Source organism: Bos mutus, chromosome X, assembly GCF_027580195.1.
Source record: "Bos mutus isolate GX-2022 chromosome X, NWIPB_WYAK_1.1, whole genome shotgun sequence".
NCBI lineage: Eukaryota > Metazoa > Chordata > Mammalia > Artiodactyla > Bovidae > Bos > Bos mutus.
The window spans coordinates 106,844,951-106,863,180 of NC_091646.1; the positions used below are offsets into that span (position 1 = coordinate 106,844,951).

An 18,230-nucleotide genomic window follows, 5' to 3' on the forward strand; every position below is an offset into this window, starting at 1 on the left:
ATATGATTTGGCTAGAAAAAAGGAAGGAAATCTTGTAATATGCTATGACGTAGATGAGCTTTGAGGGCACTGTGCTGAAATAAGCCAGTCACAGAAGAAAAAGTACTGCATAATTTTACTTTATATGGTATCTATTGTAGTTAAACTCACTGAAACAGAAAATAGAATAGTAGTTGCCAGAACTTGAGAGGATGAGGAAATGGCGAGTTGCTGTTCAGTGGGTATAAAGTTTAGTCATGCAAGATGAAAAAGTTCTAGAGATATGCTGTAAAAAACATTATGCCTATAGTTTACATACTATAATATACACTTGAAATACTGTTAAAGGTAGATCTCAGGTTACATGTATTTTACTACACTGGAGGAGAAAGAGATGCATAAGTTACTTATTTTATAACTTAAAAAAACTTGAGAAAAAATTCAGATAGGAGCAGCAAAAGCAAAGAGCTAGAAAACAGAACCAGCTTAAATGACTTATCCACTGAAACATATGAGTAAATATGTTGAACACTGCAATAAGCAGTAGACTATGTCTCAAACCCTTTACAAGCTGGATATTCACATATTTAGCATTTAACTATACTCTTAAAGGCAAGGGAATAGAATAACTGACTTGTGGTTCACTTAAGTAATTTCAGGTGATCTAGTTTTGGCTCTGAAATACTCATTATAAAAGCATCATTAAATTAAATAACCATAGAAAGGAAGAGGTATGTGAAACATTGCAAGTTTCTCACCAAGTAGGAAAGATCCATACTAAAATTATTGCCTTTGACATGAACATTTTTAAAAAATCAAGAGGACATCTGGTCAAGATGGCTTGGTCACTTCTTGCATAGATGCATCTTCTCTGCTCCAAAATATACATATAAGCATGCATATATACATACAGTATACATGGTTATGTATGTATGTATATATCTACAACATACATACATATTCATATATACAAAGATACACACAAAGACAAAACTAGGCTCAAAAACAAGATAAATATTTCTGTGAAAGGGAAAAACAGAAACTTCAAGTGATAATAGAGGATGAAACTCTTCCTGGTATTCCTCTGCAATTATTGTTTTATATTTTTTTAACTTTATATAAATGGTGTTATACTGCACGCGTTCTTCTGCATCTACCTGTTTAAATTTTTAAAAAATAGACTTTATTTTTAAAAGTTTTAGACTTATAGAAAAATTGAGGGGATAGTACAAAGAATTCCCATACACCCCACACCCAGTTTCTCTTATAATTAACATCTTACATTATTACAGTACATTTCTTAAAATAAATAAATCAATATTAGTGTATTATTATTAACTAAAGTCCTGTTTGGGACTCTCTGTGCTTCCTGGATTTGATTGACTATTTCCTTTCTCATATTAGGGAGTTTTTGACTATAATCTCTCCAAATATTTTATCAGACTCTTTCTCTTTCTTCTTCTGGGACCTCTATAATTCAAATGTTGCTGCATTTAATGTTGTCCCAGACTTCTCTGAGACTGTCTTCAATTCTTTTCATTCTTTTTTCTTTATTCTGTTCCTTGGCAATTATTTCTACCATTCTATCTTCCAGCTCACTTATTTGATCTTCCTCTATCTGCTACTGATTCCTTCTAGTGTATTTTTAATTTCAGTTATTGTATTGTTTATCATTGTTTGTTCTTTAATTCTTCTAGGTCCTTGTTAAATATTTCTTGTACTTTCTCCATTCTATTTCCAATATTTTGGATCACCTTTACTATCATTATTCTAAATTCTTTTTCAGGTAGATTGCCTATTTACTCTTCATTTATTTGATCTTGTGGGTTTTTACCTTGCTCCTTTGTCTGCAACATATTTCTCTGTCTCCTCATTTTGTTTAACTTACTGTGTTTGGGGTCTCCTTTCCACAGGCTGCAGGGTCATAGTTCCTCTTGCTTCTGGTGTCTGCCCCAAGTGGGTGAGGTTGGTCCAGTGGTTTGGGTAGGCTTTCTGGTGGTGGTAGGGAACTGGTGCCTTTGTTCTGGTGGGTGAAGGTTGGATCTTGTCCCTCTGGTGGGCAGGGCCATGTCAGGTGGTGTGCTTTAGGGTGTCTATGAGCTTAGTATGACTTTAGGCAGCCTGTCTGATAATGGGTTCCTATCCTGCTAGTTGTTTGATGCTCAACATCACTCATTATTAGAGACATGTAAATCAAAACTACAGTGATATATCACCTCACACTGATCAGAATGATCATCAAAAAAATCTACAAACAATAAATGCTGGAGAGGGTGTGGAGAAAAGGGAACCCTCTTGCACTGTTGGTAGGAATGTAAATTGATACAAACACTACAGAGAACAGTATGGAGGTTCCCTAAACAACAGAAAACAGAACTACCATATGATCCAGGAATCCCACTACTGGGCATATACCCTGAGAAAACTATAATGCAAAAAGACACATGTACCCTCAATGTTCACTGCAGCACTATTTACAATAGCCAGGACATGAAGGCAACCTAAATGCCCATTGACAGATAAATGGATAGAAATGTGGTACTTAGCGATAAAAAGGAATGAAACTGGGTCATTTGTAGTGATGTGGATGGACCTAGAGGCTGTGATATAGAGTAAGTCAGAAAGAGAAAAACAAATACTGTATATTAATGTATATGTATGGAATCTAGAAAGATGGTACAGATGAGCTTATTTGCAGGGCAGGAATAGAGATACAGATGTAGAGAATGGACATGTGGACACAGCAGAGGAAGGGGAAGGTAAGATGAATTGGGAGAGTTGGATTGACATATATACACTGCTGCTGCTGCTGCTGCTGTTAAGTCGCCTCAGTCGTGCCCGACTCTGTGCGACCCCATAGACGGCAGTCCACCAGGCTCCCCCGTCCCTGGGATTCTCCAGGCAAGAACACTGGAGTTGGTTGCCATTTCCTTCTCCAATGTATCAAAGTGAAAAGTGAAAGTGAAGTAGCTCAGTCGTGTCCGACTCTTAGTGACCTCATGGACTGTAGCCCTCCAGGCTCCTCCAGCCATGGGATTTTCCAGGGAAGAGTACTGGAGTGGGTTGCCATTATATACACTACCAGATAGCTAGTGGGAAGCTGCTGTATAACACAGGAAGCTCAGCCAGTGTTCTGTGATGACCTAGAAGGGTGGGATGGGGTTTGGGGTAGGAGGGAAGCTCAACAGGAATAGGATATATATGTACTTACAGATGATTCATGTTGTATAGCAGAAACCAACACAACATTGTAAAGCAATTATACTCCAAAAAAAAAAAAACAAAAACAAAAGCCAAAAAACACAAAACAATAAAGTCCATTTAGATTTAGATTTCCTTAGTTTTCCTCTAACATCCTTTTTGTGTTCCAGGACTCCATCCAGGATATCATAGTACATTTAGTTTTCCTATGTCTTTAGCCTCCTCTTTGCTATGGCAGTTTCTCAAACTTTTCTTGTTTTTAATGATCTTGGCATTTTTGAGGAGTACTGGTCAGATATTTTATAGGATGTTCTACTACTAGAATTTTTCTGCTGTTTTCTCATGGTTATATTGTGGTTATGGATTACTAGAAGGAAGATTATAGGGAAAAAGAAGCAACTCTGATCACATTATATCAAGCATACATACTATCAACATGATTTATGACTGACCTTTGCTTTGATTGCCTGACTGAGGCAATGTTTGTTAGGTTTCTACACTGTAACATGATTTTTTTTTCCTGTATTTCCATACTGCACTCTTTGGAAAGAAGTCACTAAGAGTAGCTCAAAATTAAGTGGTTGGGAGTTATGCTTCCTTTCCTTGAGGCAGAGAATCTGCTAGTACATAAACTATTTTTTAATTAATTAGTTTTAATTGGAGGGTAATTACAATTTTGTGGTGGTTTTTGACATACATTGACATGAATCAGCCACTGGTGTACATGTGTCCATCCATCCCGAGCCCTCCTCCTCCCTCCTACCTCCCTCCCCATCCCATCCCTCTGGGTTGTCCCAGTGCATCGGCTTTGAATGCCCTGCTTCATGCATCAAACTTGGACTGGTGATCCAACTTGGTGATCAAACTTGGATCTGATTCACATATGGTAATATACATGTTTCAATGCTAGTCTCTCAAATCATCTCACCCTCGCCTTCTCCCATAGAGTCCAAAAGTCTGTTCTTTATATCTCTGTCTCTTTTGCTCTCTTGCACATAGGGTTATTGTTACCATCTTTCTAAATTCTATATATGTTAATATACTGTATTGGTGCTTTTCTTTCACTTTGTATAATAGGCTCCAGTTTCATCTACATTATTAGAACTGAGTAAAATGCATTCTTTTTAATAGCTCAGTAATATTCCATTGCGTATATATACCACAACTTTCTTATTCATTCATCTGCCAATGGACATCTAGGTTGCTTCCAATTCTTCTTCATGTGATATTTGTCTCCTCTCCCTCATTTATTGATTCACTCAATGATTTTATTATCAGTATTGACTCACAGATATTCTATACTTTGGGTTATAATCCAATATTAATTTACTCAGTTTGTTGTACAAATTGTTCTATCTTTAGTTATTGGAAACTCTCAGTTGGCTCCTGTGTGCCTTTGACATATCCCCAACAATATTTTTACATTATTTTGAGCACCTGCTTACTTTCTTGCACTACAAGATGTTCAGCATCTTTTCTCCCATTCCTTCATTGAGGTTGTGTTATATATTTGTAATAGTTAAATTCTCGTCACAGTCTGCATTCTTTCCAGGGGTTACTCAATCTCCTAAATGATTTTTTAAAAAATATTTATATTAAGGGTCCTTCTTTATGCTGTACAGTTTCATGGACTTTGACAAATGCATTCCTCACATCCACTATTATACTATCATACAGAAAACTTATACTGCCCTAAAAATCCTCTGTGTTCACCCATTCCTCTCTTCTCCACTCCTCCTGAAGTCCTGACAACCATTGTTTACTGTTCCTACAGTCTTGTGTTTTTCAGAATGTCATATAATTGAAATCATACAATATGTAGTCTTTTCAAACTGGCTTCCTTCACTTATTAATAAGCATTTATAGTCCCTCTGTCTTTTTGTGACTTGGCAGATTATTTCTTTTTATTGCTGAATTATATCCCACTGTATAGATGTAGCACAGATGAATGTATCCACTCATCTACTTAAGGACACCTTGATTGCTTCCATTTTCTGGTAATTATGAATAAAACTGCTGTTAACAGTCACATGCTGGTTTTTGTATGAAAGTTTTTAAATCAATTGAGTAAATAACTAGGAACTTCATTACTGGATTGTATGGCAAAGCATGTTTAACTTGGTAAGATACTGCCAAACTATCTTCCAAAGAGGTTGTGCCATTTTGCATAAGAGCAATGGATAAAAGTTCCTGTTGTTTAGCATCCTCAATAGTATTTGGTATTGTCAATTTTAGCCATTCTGCATCTCATTATTATTCTATTTTGCAATTTCCAGGTGACAAATGATGATGAGCTCCTTTTCATATGCCGATTTGACACGTATATAACTTCTCTGGTGAGGTATCTGTTCCTTTGCTCATTTATAAATTGGGTAGTTTGTTTTACTACTGGTGAGTGTTAGGAGTTCTTTGTTGTATTTTGGATATAAATAATTTATGAGACATGTGTTTTGAAATATTTTCTTCCAGTCTGTGGCTTGTCTTTTGATTCTCTTAAAACCATCTTTCATATAGCAAAGTTTATAATTTTAATAAAGTAGGATTTATCAATTTTTTTGTTTCATAAATCATCCTTTTGGTGTTATACCTATAAATACATCACCAAACACAATGTCACTTAAATTTTCTGTTTTCTTCTAGAAGATTCATAATATTATGTTTTACATTTAAATCTATAATCTAGTCTGAGTTAATTTTTTGAAGAATGTAAAATCTGTGTCTAGATTCTTTTTTTGCATGTGGATATCCAGTTGTTCTAACAAAATTTGTTGAAAGAATTATCCTTTCTCCATTGAGTTGCCTTTGCTCCCTTATCAAAGATCAGTTCACTATATTTGTGAAAGTTTATTTCTGGAGTCTTTATTTTACTCAATTTCTTTTGTTTTCAACCAGCATCAAATTACTTGATTGTAGTTAGTCTTAAAGTTAGGTAACATCAGTCTTTCAACTTTGTCTTCTTCAATATTGTGTTGAGCATTCTGGATATTTTCTCTTCCCATATAAACTTAGAATTAGTGTGTCTATATCCACATAATAGCTTGCTGGGGATTTTTTTTGGGACTGTGTCTTCCCATCTATGAACAGAGGATATCTCTGCATTTATTTATGTCTTTAATTTTTCACCAGGGTTTTATATTTTTCTGCATATAGATCCTACACATATTTTGTTAGATTTGTACCTTAGTATTTCACTATTTTGTGGTGGTATTATAAAGGGTGTTGTGCTTTTTATTTCAATTTTAATGGTTCATTTCTTGGTATACAGGAAAGCAATTGATTTTTCAAATACAAATCTTATATCCTCCAACTTTCACATACTCCTTAGTTCCAGTAATTGTTTCATGTTCTTGTTGATAGATTGGAATTTTCTACAAAGACATACATGTCACCTGTTAACAAAGATAGTTTTATTTTTTCCTTCCCAATCTGTGTGCTTTTTAATTTCCTTTCCTTCTCTTTTTGCACTAGCTAGAATTTCCAATACAGAGATGAAAAGAAATTGAAAGAGGGGACATACTTGTATTGTTTCTGATCAAAGGGGAAAACACCTAGGCTTTCACCATTAAGTATGATGTTAGCTGCGGGGTTTTGTTGATATACTTTACCAAGTTGAAAATGTTCCCCTCTATTCCTAGTTTGCTGAGAGTTTGTGTCATTAATGGGTGTTTGTATTTTGTCAAATGCCTTTTCTACATCAACTGAAATAATATTTTTCTTCTTTAGTCTGTTGGTGTGGTGGATTACATTAATTGGTTTCCAAAAGTTGAATCAGTCTTGGATATCTGGAAGAAATCCCATTTAATAGTGATATATAATTCTTCTGATACATTGTAGGATTCGATTTCCTAATATTTCACTTTTTAATCAAAATATTTTGATTTTCCTAATAGAACAGTCCCCCTTTATCCAGTTTCAATTTTTGTGGTTTCAGTTACAAAGGTCAACTGTGGTCTGAAAATATTAAATGGAAAATTCCAGAAATAAACAATACATAAGTTTTAAACTGTACACTATTCTGAGTAGTACGATGAAATCTTGTACCATCCCACTCTATCCTGCTCTGTCCCACCCAGGACATGAATCATGCCTTTGTTCAGCATATCCACCCTGTATGCCCCATTAAATAGTCATCTTGGTTATCAGATCAACCATCACAGTATTGCAGTGCTTATGTTTAACAAGTTAAACATAAGTTAATAATGGCCACGAAGCTCAAGATTAGTGATGCTGCCAATTTGGATATTCCATAAATTAAAATTTTTCATAGGTAGGTATTGTTGCTCAGTCGCTCAGTCAAGTCTGACTTGTCATGACCTCATGGACTGCAGCACGCCAGGCTTCCCTGTCCTTCACCATCTCCGGGAGTTTGCTCAAACTCATGTCCATTGAGTCAATGATGCCATCCAACCATCTATCTCATTTTCTGTTGCCCCCTTCTCCTCATGCCCTCAATCTTTCCCAGCTTCTGAGTCTTTTCCAGTGTGTCAGTTCTTCACATTAAATGGCCAAAGTATTAGAGCTTCAGCATCAGTCCTTCCAATGAATATTTAGGGTTGATTTCCTTTAGGATTGACTGGTTTGATCTCCTTGCAGTCCAAGGGACTCTCAAGAGTATTCTCTAGCACCACATTTTGAAAGCATCAATTCTTCGGTACTCAGCCATCTTTATGGTCCAATTCTCACATCCATATATAAGAAAAAAACAAAAACAAAACTAAGTTTCAGTACAATCTGTGGTTTCAAGCATCCACTGGGGGTCTTGGAATGTATCTCCCAAAGATAATAGGGGACTACTCTATTTAGGACTTTTGCATCTATGCTCAAGAGAGATATTGGTTCATGGTCCTTCGTTACTGTAATATCTTTATCTGATTTTGGTATTAACCTAAGGCTGGTTTCAAAGTCAGTAAGAAAGTATTTCTTTTGCTTCTATTTTCTGGAAAAGACTGTAGCGAATGGATATTTTCTGCTCTCTTTTAGTGTATCAATTATATCTTTTTATAACTGTTAGTAAAATACCTTAGAGTTTGTAATATAGCTTTAAAACTAAGTCCACTATCACATAATATGATACCACTTGACAGATAGTAGAGATATCCTGTAACAGTTATACACACCAAATAAAATTCCTTCTTTCCATACTTCATTCTATCTTTCCTGCCATCCATTACACTTATTCATATCCTCTAATTACCTATCATGTTGCTATTACTACTTGGAACAGTTATCTTTCAGATCATTTAAAAATAGGAAATTAAAAATTCTATTTCACCTTCATGTATCCTTTCACCTACACTCTTCCTTTCTTTATAGAGATCTTATTTTCTGACATATATAATTTTTCCTTCTCTCTGGAGAACTTTTAAACAGAAATATTTCTTCTAAGGCAGGTCTCCTGGTGATAAGTTCCCTCAGTTTTTCTTTGATAGTCTTTATTTTTCCTCCACTTTTGAATGACTGTTTTTCCTGGATACTGAATTATAGGTAGGTATTTTTCCCTTTCATCACTTTAAATATTTTACTCCAATCTCTTCTTGCTTGCATGATTTCTGAGGAGAAATCCAATGTAATTATTATCTTTATTTCTCTATTGGTAAAAGAGTTTTTCTCTGGTGGTTTCCAAGATTTTCTCTTGGTCTTCAGTTTTCTGTGTTTGAACATAATATGCTTAGGTGTTTTTTTTGGGGGGGGCTATTTATCCTACTTTGTGTTCTTTGCTTGGATCCTGGATCTGTAATACAGTGTCTGTCATTAATTTTAGAAAATTCTCAGTCATTCTTACTTCAAATATTTCTTTTTTTCCCCTTCTGCTCATTTCTTCTTCCACTATTCCAATAATATGCATGATACACCTTTTGAAATTGTCCTTGGATATTGTTACATTTTTAAAGTCTCTTTTTTTCAATCTTTGCATTTCAGTTTGGAAGGTTCCTATTGACATGTCTTCAAGCTACTAACCGGAGAAGGCAATGGCACCCCGCTCCAGTACTCTTGCCTGGAAAAATCCCATGGATGGAGGAGCCTGGAAAGCTGTGGTCCATGGGGTCGCTGAGGGTCAGACACGACTGAGCGACTTCACTTTCACGCATTGGAGAAGGAAATGGCAACCCACTCCAATTGTTCTTGCCTGGAGAATCCCAGGGATGGGGGAGCCTGGTGGGCTGCCGTCTATGGGGTCGCACAGAGTCGGACACGACTGAAGTGACTTAGCAGCAGCAGCAAGCTACTAATTCAATCTTTCCTTGTCTGTATCCAGTCTGCTGATAAGCCTATCAAAGGCATTGTTTTTGTTTTTGTTGTTTTTTTTTTGGCTATGCCACATGGTTTACAGAATCTCAGTTCCCTGACCAGGGATTGAACCTGACAATGAAAGCGCAGAATCCTAACCACTAGGCCACAGGGAACTCCCAAAGGCATCATTTCTGTTACACTGTTTTTGATTTCTTACATCTCTTTCTAGAGTTTCTATCTGTCTGCTTATATTAGCCATTTGTTCTTGCATGTTGAAAACTATTTCTAGCAGACTCATTAGCACATTAGCTATAGCTATTTTTAAAAAAACCTGTGTCATATCTGAGCTTGGTTCTGATGTTGGTTTTGTCTCTTGAGTCTGTGGTTTATCTTTTGGTAAGCCATATCATTTCTTTTTTGTTGAAAGGAAAAAATCATTTATTTTTTGTTACATTATATGTAACAGGGTAGAAACTGAGATAAACAGGCCCTTCGTGTGAGGTTTGATGTTAATCTGGCTAGAAGTTGGGCTATGTTTAATGTTTGCTTTAGCTGTAGGTGTAAGAAGTTTTTCAGTTTCCTCTAATATCCTTGTTTTTGTCTCCCTTGTTTTCTTTGAGTTTCCCTAAAAACATTTTAGAGTTTGAGCCTTGCAGGTTCTTCAGCTATAATTCATAGTTATCATACTGAAGACCTGTTGATGTGGTAGTAAGGTGCAGGGTATGGGAAAACATTCTGCATCTTATAATTAAGTCTCAGGCATTTACTGTGCCCATGTATCCAGCCTGTAACCTTCACAAGTATTTCACAGCTTTTATTCTCTTTCTCGTAGATGACACAGTAAGACTAGAGGGGCCTGGAGTTCAGTTATTTCCCTTCTCCCACACTAGAGAAGGCTTTGGTTAAGTTGTTTTACTTTCTAGATAGCTCTTTGTTAGGTAGACGCTCTGGATGTATTTCAAGTTGATTCCTTTTCCTATCAACATGCCAGAAACAGAAGACTTATTCTTGGCTCTTTACATTGAGAACCCAGTGGGGTTCCTGGAGGTAAAAGTCGTGAAAATGTGGGGGCCCCCTTAGACTGTGGCCTCCAGAAGTTTATTACTCAAACACTAATCTATACTCTGTTTCCTGCAATTTGTCAAAGTTACCACTTAAGTGTTTCTACCAATTTATGGCTCAGTGCTTTCTGCTTCTGATAAGCAGATCTGGGAAGTGATTCTTTGTAATTGCCTGTCTCTCCAGATTTCATGGTTGCAGTTTGCTCTCTGACTTCAAATCTTTGATGAATCCAAGAAAAGTCATTGATTTTTTAGTCTGTTCAGCTGTTCTTCCTGTTGTAAGACAGTAGTGATGATTTCTAAGCAGTTTACATGTTGGCACTGAAACCCAAAGTCTCAAACAAAACATTTTTCATTCAACATTGTTTCATCCATGTTGATACCTGTAGTTGTGTTTCATTCATTTTTTTCTTCCATATCATATTCTATTTTATGAATTCACCATGCTTTATTCATTCTCTTGCTTATGAACATGAGCATCCTTATAACATCTCCTAATGTGCATGTGTAAAAGTTTCCCTAGGATAGATATCAAGAAGTGGGATTACTGACCTACAGTGTTGGGCATCTTTCATTTTACTGAGTATTGCCACAATGTTCTTGAAAGTGGTTATACTCATTTATATTCACCCAGCAGTATATTAAAGAATTCTTACTATTCCATACATTCACCAGTACTTGGCATTGTCAGGCCTTTAAATGTATGCCAAATGTAAAAAAGGTATCAAATGATATTAAATAGTACCTCATTGTAGTTTTATTTTGCATTTCTTTGATTACTAATGAGACTTTATATGTTAACTGGTCATTTGTGTTTTCTCCCCTATGAACTGCCTGTTCATATCTTCTGGCCATTTTTATTGGATTGCTTGTCTCTTTCTTATTGATTTATAGAGAAAGATTTCCTTCAAATATCTCAAAAAGCACAAACCATCAAAAAAATACTGATGATTTAATTATGTCAAAATGAAAGACTTCTGCTTAACAAAAGACATCAGAAACAATGTTAAAAATACAAGCTACTCACCTGGTGCAGCAAAGGTTTGTATCTAGAATTCTAAAATAAAATCTATAGATAATACCAAAACCTAAACAATCAAAATCTATAAATACTATTAAAAACTAAATAAATAATGGGAAAGAAACAGAACAGGCAATTCACAGACGGTTCCTGAAAGGCTAATGAATGTATGAATACATGCATAACTTCATTGGAAATCAGGAACATTGAAATTAAAACCATGAGATACCTTTCGAATATATTAGACTGGCCAAAATAAAAAGTCAAATATTTTAAAGTCTTAGCGAAGATGTGAAAGAGATTTCTTAAACTCTGCTCATGGAGGTGAAAATATATGTATCTTATATTACCATGATTCCACTCTTAGATATATAACCTAGAACAGTGATTCTTAAAACGTCACTCAGACCAGCATCATCATCAGTATCTCTGGGAACATGGAAAGGCAAATTCTCAGGTCCTACTCCAGATGTACAGAACAAAAAATTCTAGGGGCAGAACCCAGCAATCTGTGTTTTAACAAGCCTTCCAGAGGATTCTGGTACATGCTAACGTTTGAGAATCACTGCAACAGAGCAATGTTTTTCTGGCCCTTTTGACTGAGATATATAGGAAGAAATGCATTTTATATTCTGGCCCACACACATATCACACACAAAAGCACAATAAACAAAAGCTTCAAAAAAACAATAATTATCCTTAGTAATCTATGGACTGCACTTTGATATTTTCTATTCCTTTAAAAAATTGCTGCTTGTGACCTACTAATAGTAATCTAAAGTTTGAAAAACTGTCCTAGAGAAACTCCTGTACATGTGCAACAGGAGATGTGTACAATTGTATTTGTTGCAAAACTGTCTATAATGGAAAAAAAAGAAAAGAAAAAATCTTCAGGAGAATGGATAAATGAATTATAGTATCTTTCTACAATGGAATACTACATAGTTCTCACATCTTTAGAAATAAATTTTTTTTAGAAATAAATTTAAAAACATGTATATTGAGTCAAAAAGCAAGTTGTAGAAGGATAGTTTAAAAATAAATAAAATTACATGTTGTTTATGAATATACAGATTTATAGTAAAAGTATAAAACATGCGTGGGAATGATAAATGGCAAACACAGGATGGTGGTTACCATTGGAAAAGAGAAAGGGGAATGGGAGTAGTGAGGGATACATGAAAGTTTCCAGGTGTCTCTGTAAGGCCTTATTTTTAAAAATCAATCAAATATGGAAATTGTTAAGAATTGATAGGGAATTCCCCGGCAATCCAGTGGTTAGGGTTCCGCACTCTCACTGCCAAGGGCCTGGGTTCAATCCTTGTCAGAGAACTAAGATCCCACAAGTCGTGTGGCGCAGCCAAGGGAAAAAAAAAGGCAAGAATTGGTAAAGAGAGTTGGTTAGGTACAAAGATTCTTGCTATATTATTCTCTATAACTTTTCATAATTAATAATTTTCATTATAAAAAATAAAAATCTAGCTACCCTTGAACATCAAGAATATATTAGAAATGTAATCACTCAAAGGAAACTGCTTAATAATCCTTGACAACACCTTTTTAAAAATTTAGGGACAGCCAGAAGCTAACATTATTTTTCTGGTTTTGTTTTTTAAAGTGAACACAAGTATATGCTCCAGGGGCTTGTGTTGCTTTTTTTAGTGACATGATAATGAAATTTTCACTTCTGGATGTAACACATACCATGAATATGACATAATGATCTGACCAACCAAATGAGGATTATTTACAACTTTTCTTAGATATTCGCCAATTCCTCAAGGCTTACAGGCCCTGTGCTTTCACTTTGCTGCTAAGCTACCAGCAATTTAAGTCATATGTCATATGAAAGCCAGGTGAAGCATTCTGAAGAGAAAACTCATGTGGTATAGCAAACCCTACTCACAACCAGGCACATGGCTACTAGATATGGTGGGCCTATGAGTTTTTCTTTAGTTTAGGGTTTCTAGTGGGCATGGACTAGAGTCTGATCAAGATTTCTTTAAAATTCTTGTTTTTTTAAATAAAATTCTAAGGATAGCTTATGACGTTAGAAAACCACAATGAACATCATAGGAAATAGGCTACTTTTAGAGTCAGAGCTACTTATATAGCAGAGAATTAATAGTAAAGGTCAAAGAAAAACACAGTCACTGTGCCTATGTCATGATTCTTTGGTATAATCAAAGCTAATACAAAAGTATTACTTTAAGTAGAGGTTAATAAAAATGAAAACAACCCATTTTTTTTCTTGGTTTGGCCTATACCTTGTTTGGCTCCCCTGGATTATATGAAGAAAACATAGGAATTTTTCGGATCTCCTCCTCTGACAAACGATTTCTCTGGATCTCATCTTCTGGGACAAATTCTATTGGCTGCGTCAGCTTCTTAGGCCCAGTCCAACACTGCTCAGGTGAATTATCAATAACTTTTGCCACATGGAGACTGGGACCTTTACCCTGTGCTGCCTGTTTTCCCTTGTCCTGGAGTAATGACGGGTTCTCAGCTGTGCCACTATCTCCCACTGATGTAGCTGAGACCAGTGAGTGGGAAGCAAAGGGTTCACCTCTCATTAGTTGGAACTCTTCAAGACGTTTTTTCATTATCATCTCTTGGTAAAAACTTTCCAGCTTGTTCATGGGATCACCTTTGTTCTTCTTTTGGGGTTCATCTGGATCAAGACAAAGAGATACGGAAGTTCTACAAAGCCTACCAAAACAACCTTTAACAAATTAATAAAAATTAAATCTTGAATCTCAGATAATGAAACTCTGCTGGGACAGGTATTTACAACCTGTGAAAAATGACAATGATATATAGCTATGTTATTACAGTGCATCTTGGGCAAGCCCGGGACTATGGTGAGGCAAGTGAGGCACCTGGGGTCCAAAATTTGAGGTGCTCACTCTCAGGGTCATGCAAGTACATGCATCTAATTGATAAAGGCATTTGAAAAAATGTAACTAGTATGGCATTATCACACTTCACAAAATTAATAATAATTCCTTACCATTATCTACTACTGAATTCATATTCAAATGGCCCTGATTTTCTCAAAGATGTCTTTTTACACTTGGTTCAAGATCTAAACCAGCCATTGGCTGTTGTCTTTAAAGCCTCATTAAAACACACACACACACACACACACACACACACAGAGCTTCCCTTCTTTCTCAGCCCTCAAACCTTTTTTCCCCCAATCCCACTTGTTCATTAGAGAAGCCACATGAATTTAACTGGTTGTTCCTCATGATATTATTTAACTTGTTCCTCAATCCCCTCTATTTCTTACAAACTGGTAGTCAAATCTAGAGCTATGCTACCATGTGGCCACTAGCCACATGAGTCTATTTAAATTGATTTTGTAAATGTTAGTTCCTCTGTTAAACTACGAATATCAAATGTTCAAAAAGCACATGTGGCTACTAGATATCATTCTGGGCAGAATAAAGACCATTTACATTATTGTGAAAAGTTGTATTGGATATTGCTGGTCTAGATTTGAGTTCAATATTTTTAGGCAAGAATCCTCCATATATTATATAGATGTGTATTTCCTATTACATCATATCGTTAGGCACATAATGTTCAGTGGTCCCATTTCTAGTGATGTTAAAATTGATCAGTAGATTCAGGTGCTTTTGATCTGATCCTTCCATTATTAAGTTTTCCCATTTGCTTTTTAACTAAGGGGTTTGCATCCATTGATGACCATTGCTTAAATCCATTAATTTATTCAGAGTTGTAAAGAGGGGCTCCCCTAATTCTATTATTTATTTTGTACTTATTATTTCTATTATTTCTTCTGTATTAATTATTTGGAATCCTATAATGGACTTACCATCATCAACTATTTGGTTTCGCTACATAAGTTCATATAGGAAAAGTAGGACAAATGCTTGATTTGTTTCCCATTATTTTTCAACTATAAGAGTTTAATGAGTTGGTACTTTAAAAGTGTCCAATGGTGACCAATGATTATTTTTAGTATAATTGTGAGACATGTATTTTCATATATTTCATGTGTTTCAATTAAATGTAGTCATTCTTTTTAGTGATCAAGTCATTCCACTTAGGATCAGTGCATGTGTGCAAGGTTGCTTCAGATGTGTCCAACTCTTTACAACCCTATTGAATGTAGCCTGCTAGGCTCCTCTGTCCACGGGGATTCTCCAGGCAAGAATACTGGAGTGGGTTGCCATGCCCTCCTTCAGGGAATCTTCCCCACCCAGGGATTGAACCCATGTCTCCTGAGGATCTTGCATTGCAGGCAGATTCTTTATCACTGAGCTACCGGGGAAGCCCTAGGATCAGTGAAAGTCCCTTAAAATTGGCTCCTGTACTGCTTTCTAGCTTTCTGGCATAGCAAGATATCTTAAGTTCATCTTACATATTTCCTGACTCAAAACTGAAATATTTCTCTAAGGATCACTGGCTCCTGTTAATGTGAAATAGTATTTAGAAACAACAATATGTTGCTAAATCTGTTCATAAATGTTGAGTTGTTGTTGCTTCTAGGCCTTTTTCAGTGAACAAAAGTAGGAAAATTTTTATGAAAAATAAACCATAAATTTATACTGGTATTTCCACTTCAAATTAAGATTACAAGATTATTACTCAAGTCCATGATTTTTGACTTGTATCTCTCTCACATGTGCTTAGGATACTGGCTCCTAATGATATTAACAAAATTATTTATTAGCTTTTTCCTACAATATATAGAATTTTTAAATGTCAATAAACAATACTAACATGATTATCAACAATAAAACTACTGAATACAGTTTTAAAATTCTTTGTAGTTACTTTTGTCCTTTAAATTATATCCCATTAGGAATATGCAAATATTATTTTAAATCATTTTCTCTGTATGGTTATGATACCAACTTTATTCATAGTTAGGCTAATTTGCTTCAGGCTGTTTATAAATTTTAGGGATTTATTTTTCCCTTTTGATTAATTTTTAAAATTATGCAAAACATTTACATGGGTCTAAAATGAAAACGAGGGCTTCCCTCATAGCTCAGTTGGTAAAGAATCTGCCTGCAATGCAGGGGACCCCGGTTTGATTCCTGAGTTGGGAAGAATTGCTGGAGAAGGGATAGGCTACCCACTCTAGTATTCTTGGGCTTGCCTTGTGGCTTAGGTGGTAAAGAATTCACCTGCAATGCGGGAGCCCGGGGTTCAGTCCCTAAGTTGGGCAGATCCCCTGGAGAAGGGAAAGACTACCCACTCCAATATTCTGGCCTGGAGAATTCCATGGACTGAATAGTCCACGGGGTCACAAAGAGTCAGACATGACTGAGCAACTTTCACTTCACTAAAGTGAAAACTGTATTATACAGTACCTTCAAAGAAGTCTCGCTTTCCATCTCTGTAAACTTCATCCCACTCCTTTCCTTCTCCATAAATAATAATTTTACTAGTTTTGGTTTTATGGTTCCATTGTTTCTTTTTTGAAATATAAGTAAATAGGCACAAACACATAACACATGCACACACACACGTATGTGTGTTTATGTTTTTTTTCAGTTGGTCAGTTATGTCCAACCAACTCTTTTGCGACCCCACAGACTGTAGCCCACCAGGCTCCTCTGTCCATGGGATTTCCCAAGTAAGAATACTGGGGTAGGTTGCTATTTCCTTCATATATATATATATATATATATACACAAAATTCAGTATATCCCTTTCTCCTATATAAAAGGTAACTTACTATAAACACTGTTCTACAACTTACTTCTTTGCACTTAACAATATAACCTGGCAATAATTCCATGTTAATGTATAGAGCTCTTCCCTTTCCTTCTTATATTTGCAAAGTACTTCACTGTGTGGATGTACAAGAGTTTATTCAACTACTCCCCTAATGATGCACCCTGGTGTTGTTTCCAGTCTTTACTGCTACTGTGAATAATGCCCTGACAAACAGCCTGTGCATACAGGATTTTGTATTTTCTCAGTATATCTTTAAAATTGACTCTAAGAACCGGCACTGCTGAGATAAAGGGTAAATGTATAACAAATTTTTCTCTATGTATTTCTAAATTTCACTCTGTAAGAACTGTATTATTCTGTATTTCCACCAGCAAGGTATAAGAATAGTTATGAAAGGATTTCTTAAGACCTAAAAAGCAGTAACTATTAAGGAATATATTGACAAATTCAACTACATTAAAATTAAAAGCTTCTGTTCATCAAAAATATCCTAAAGAAAAAACTCACAGAATGGGAAAAGATATTTGTTGTTCAAATAATTGATAAAGAAGAGAATCACTAGGAAAATGGGCAAAAGACAGAAAAAGGTGCCTTGCAAAAGAGGAAATACATTTGCTAATAAATACAAGGAAAGTGCTCAGTATCAGAATTCAGGGAAATACTAATTAAGAAGGAAATACCATATTGGCAAAAAATAAAAAAGAATACCAATACCACATGTCAGTGGCAGTTTTACAGATTGCAGATTATACAATCAGTGCAACAGAAAACAGGGGAAATATGGAGAAAAATCAATGAAACCAAAAGCTGGTTCTTTGTAAAGATTAACAAAATGGCAAATTCTTAGCTAGACAAACCAAGAAAATAAGGAAGACAAAAATGACTAAAGTCAAGAATTAAAAGGGAGGCATCATTACTGATCCTATACCAATATAAACAATTAAAAGGGAAAATTATATATAACTTTAGGCCAACAAATGAGAAAGCTTAGATGAGTGAACAAATTCCTAGGAAGATAT

General features: G+C 35.5%; 1 protein-coding gene across 3 annotated transcripts in view; it reads right to left on the reverse strand.

Moving 5' to 3' along the window:
• Positions 1 to 18,230, reverse strand: part of RBM41 (RNA binding motif protein 41) — a 75,470-nt gene that overhangs the window by 20,802 nt on the left and 36,438 nt on the right. For all 3 annotated transcript variants that reach the window (XM_070366442.1, XM_070366441.1, XM_070366443.1), the window contains one exon: positions 13,761 to 14,164. In XM_070366442.1, the coding sequence (XP_070222543.1) occupies positions 13,761 to 14,164 (404 nt within the window). The remainder of the gene's footprint in view (positions 1 to 13,760; positions 14,165 to 18,230) is intronic.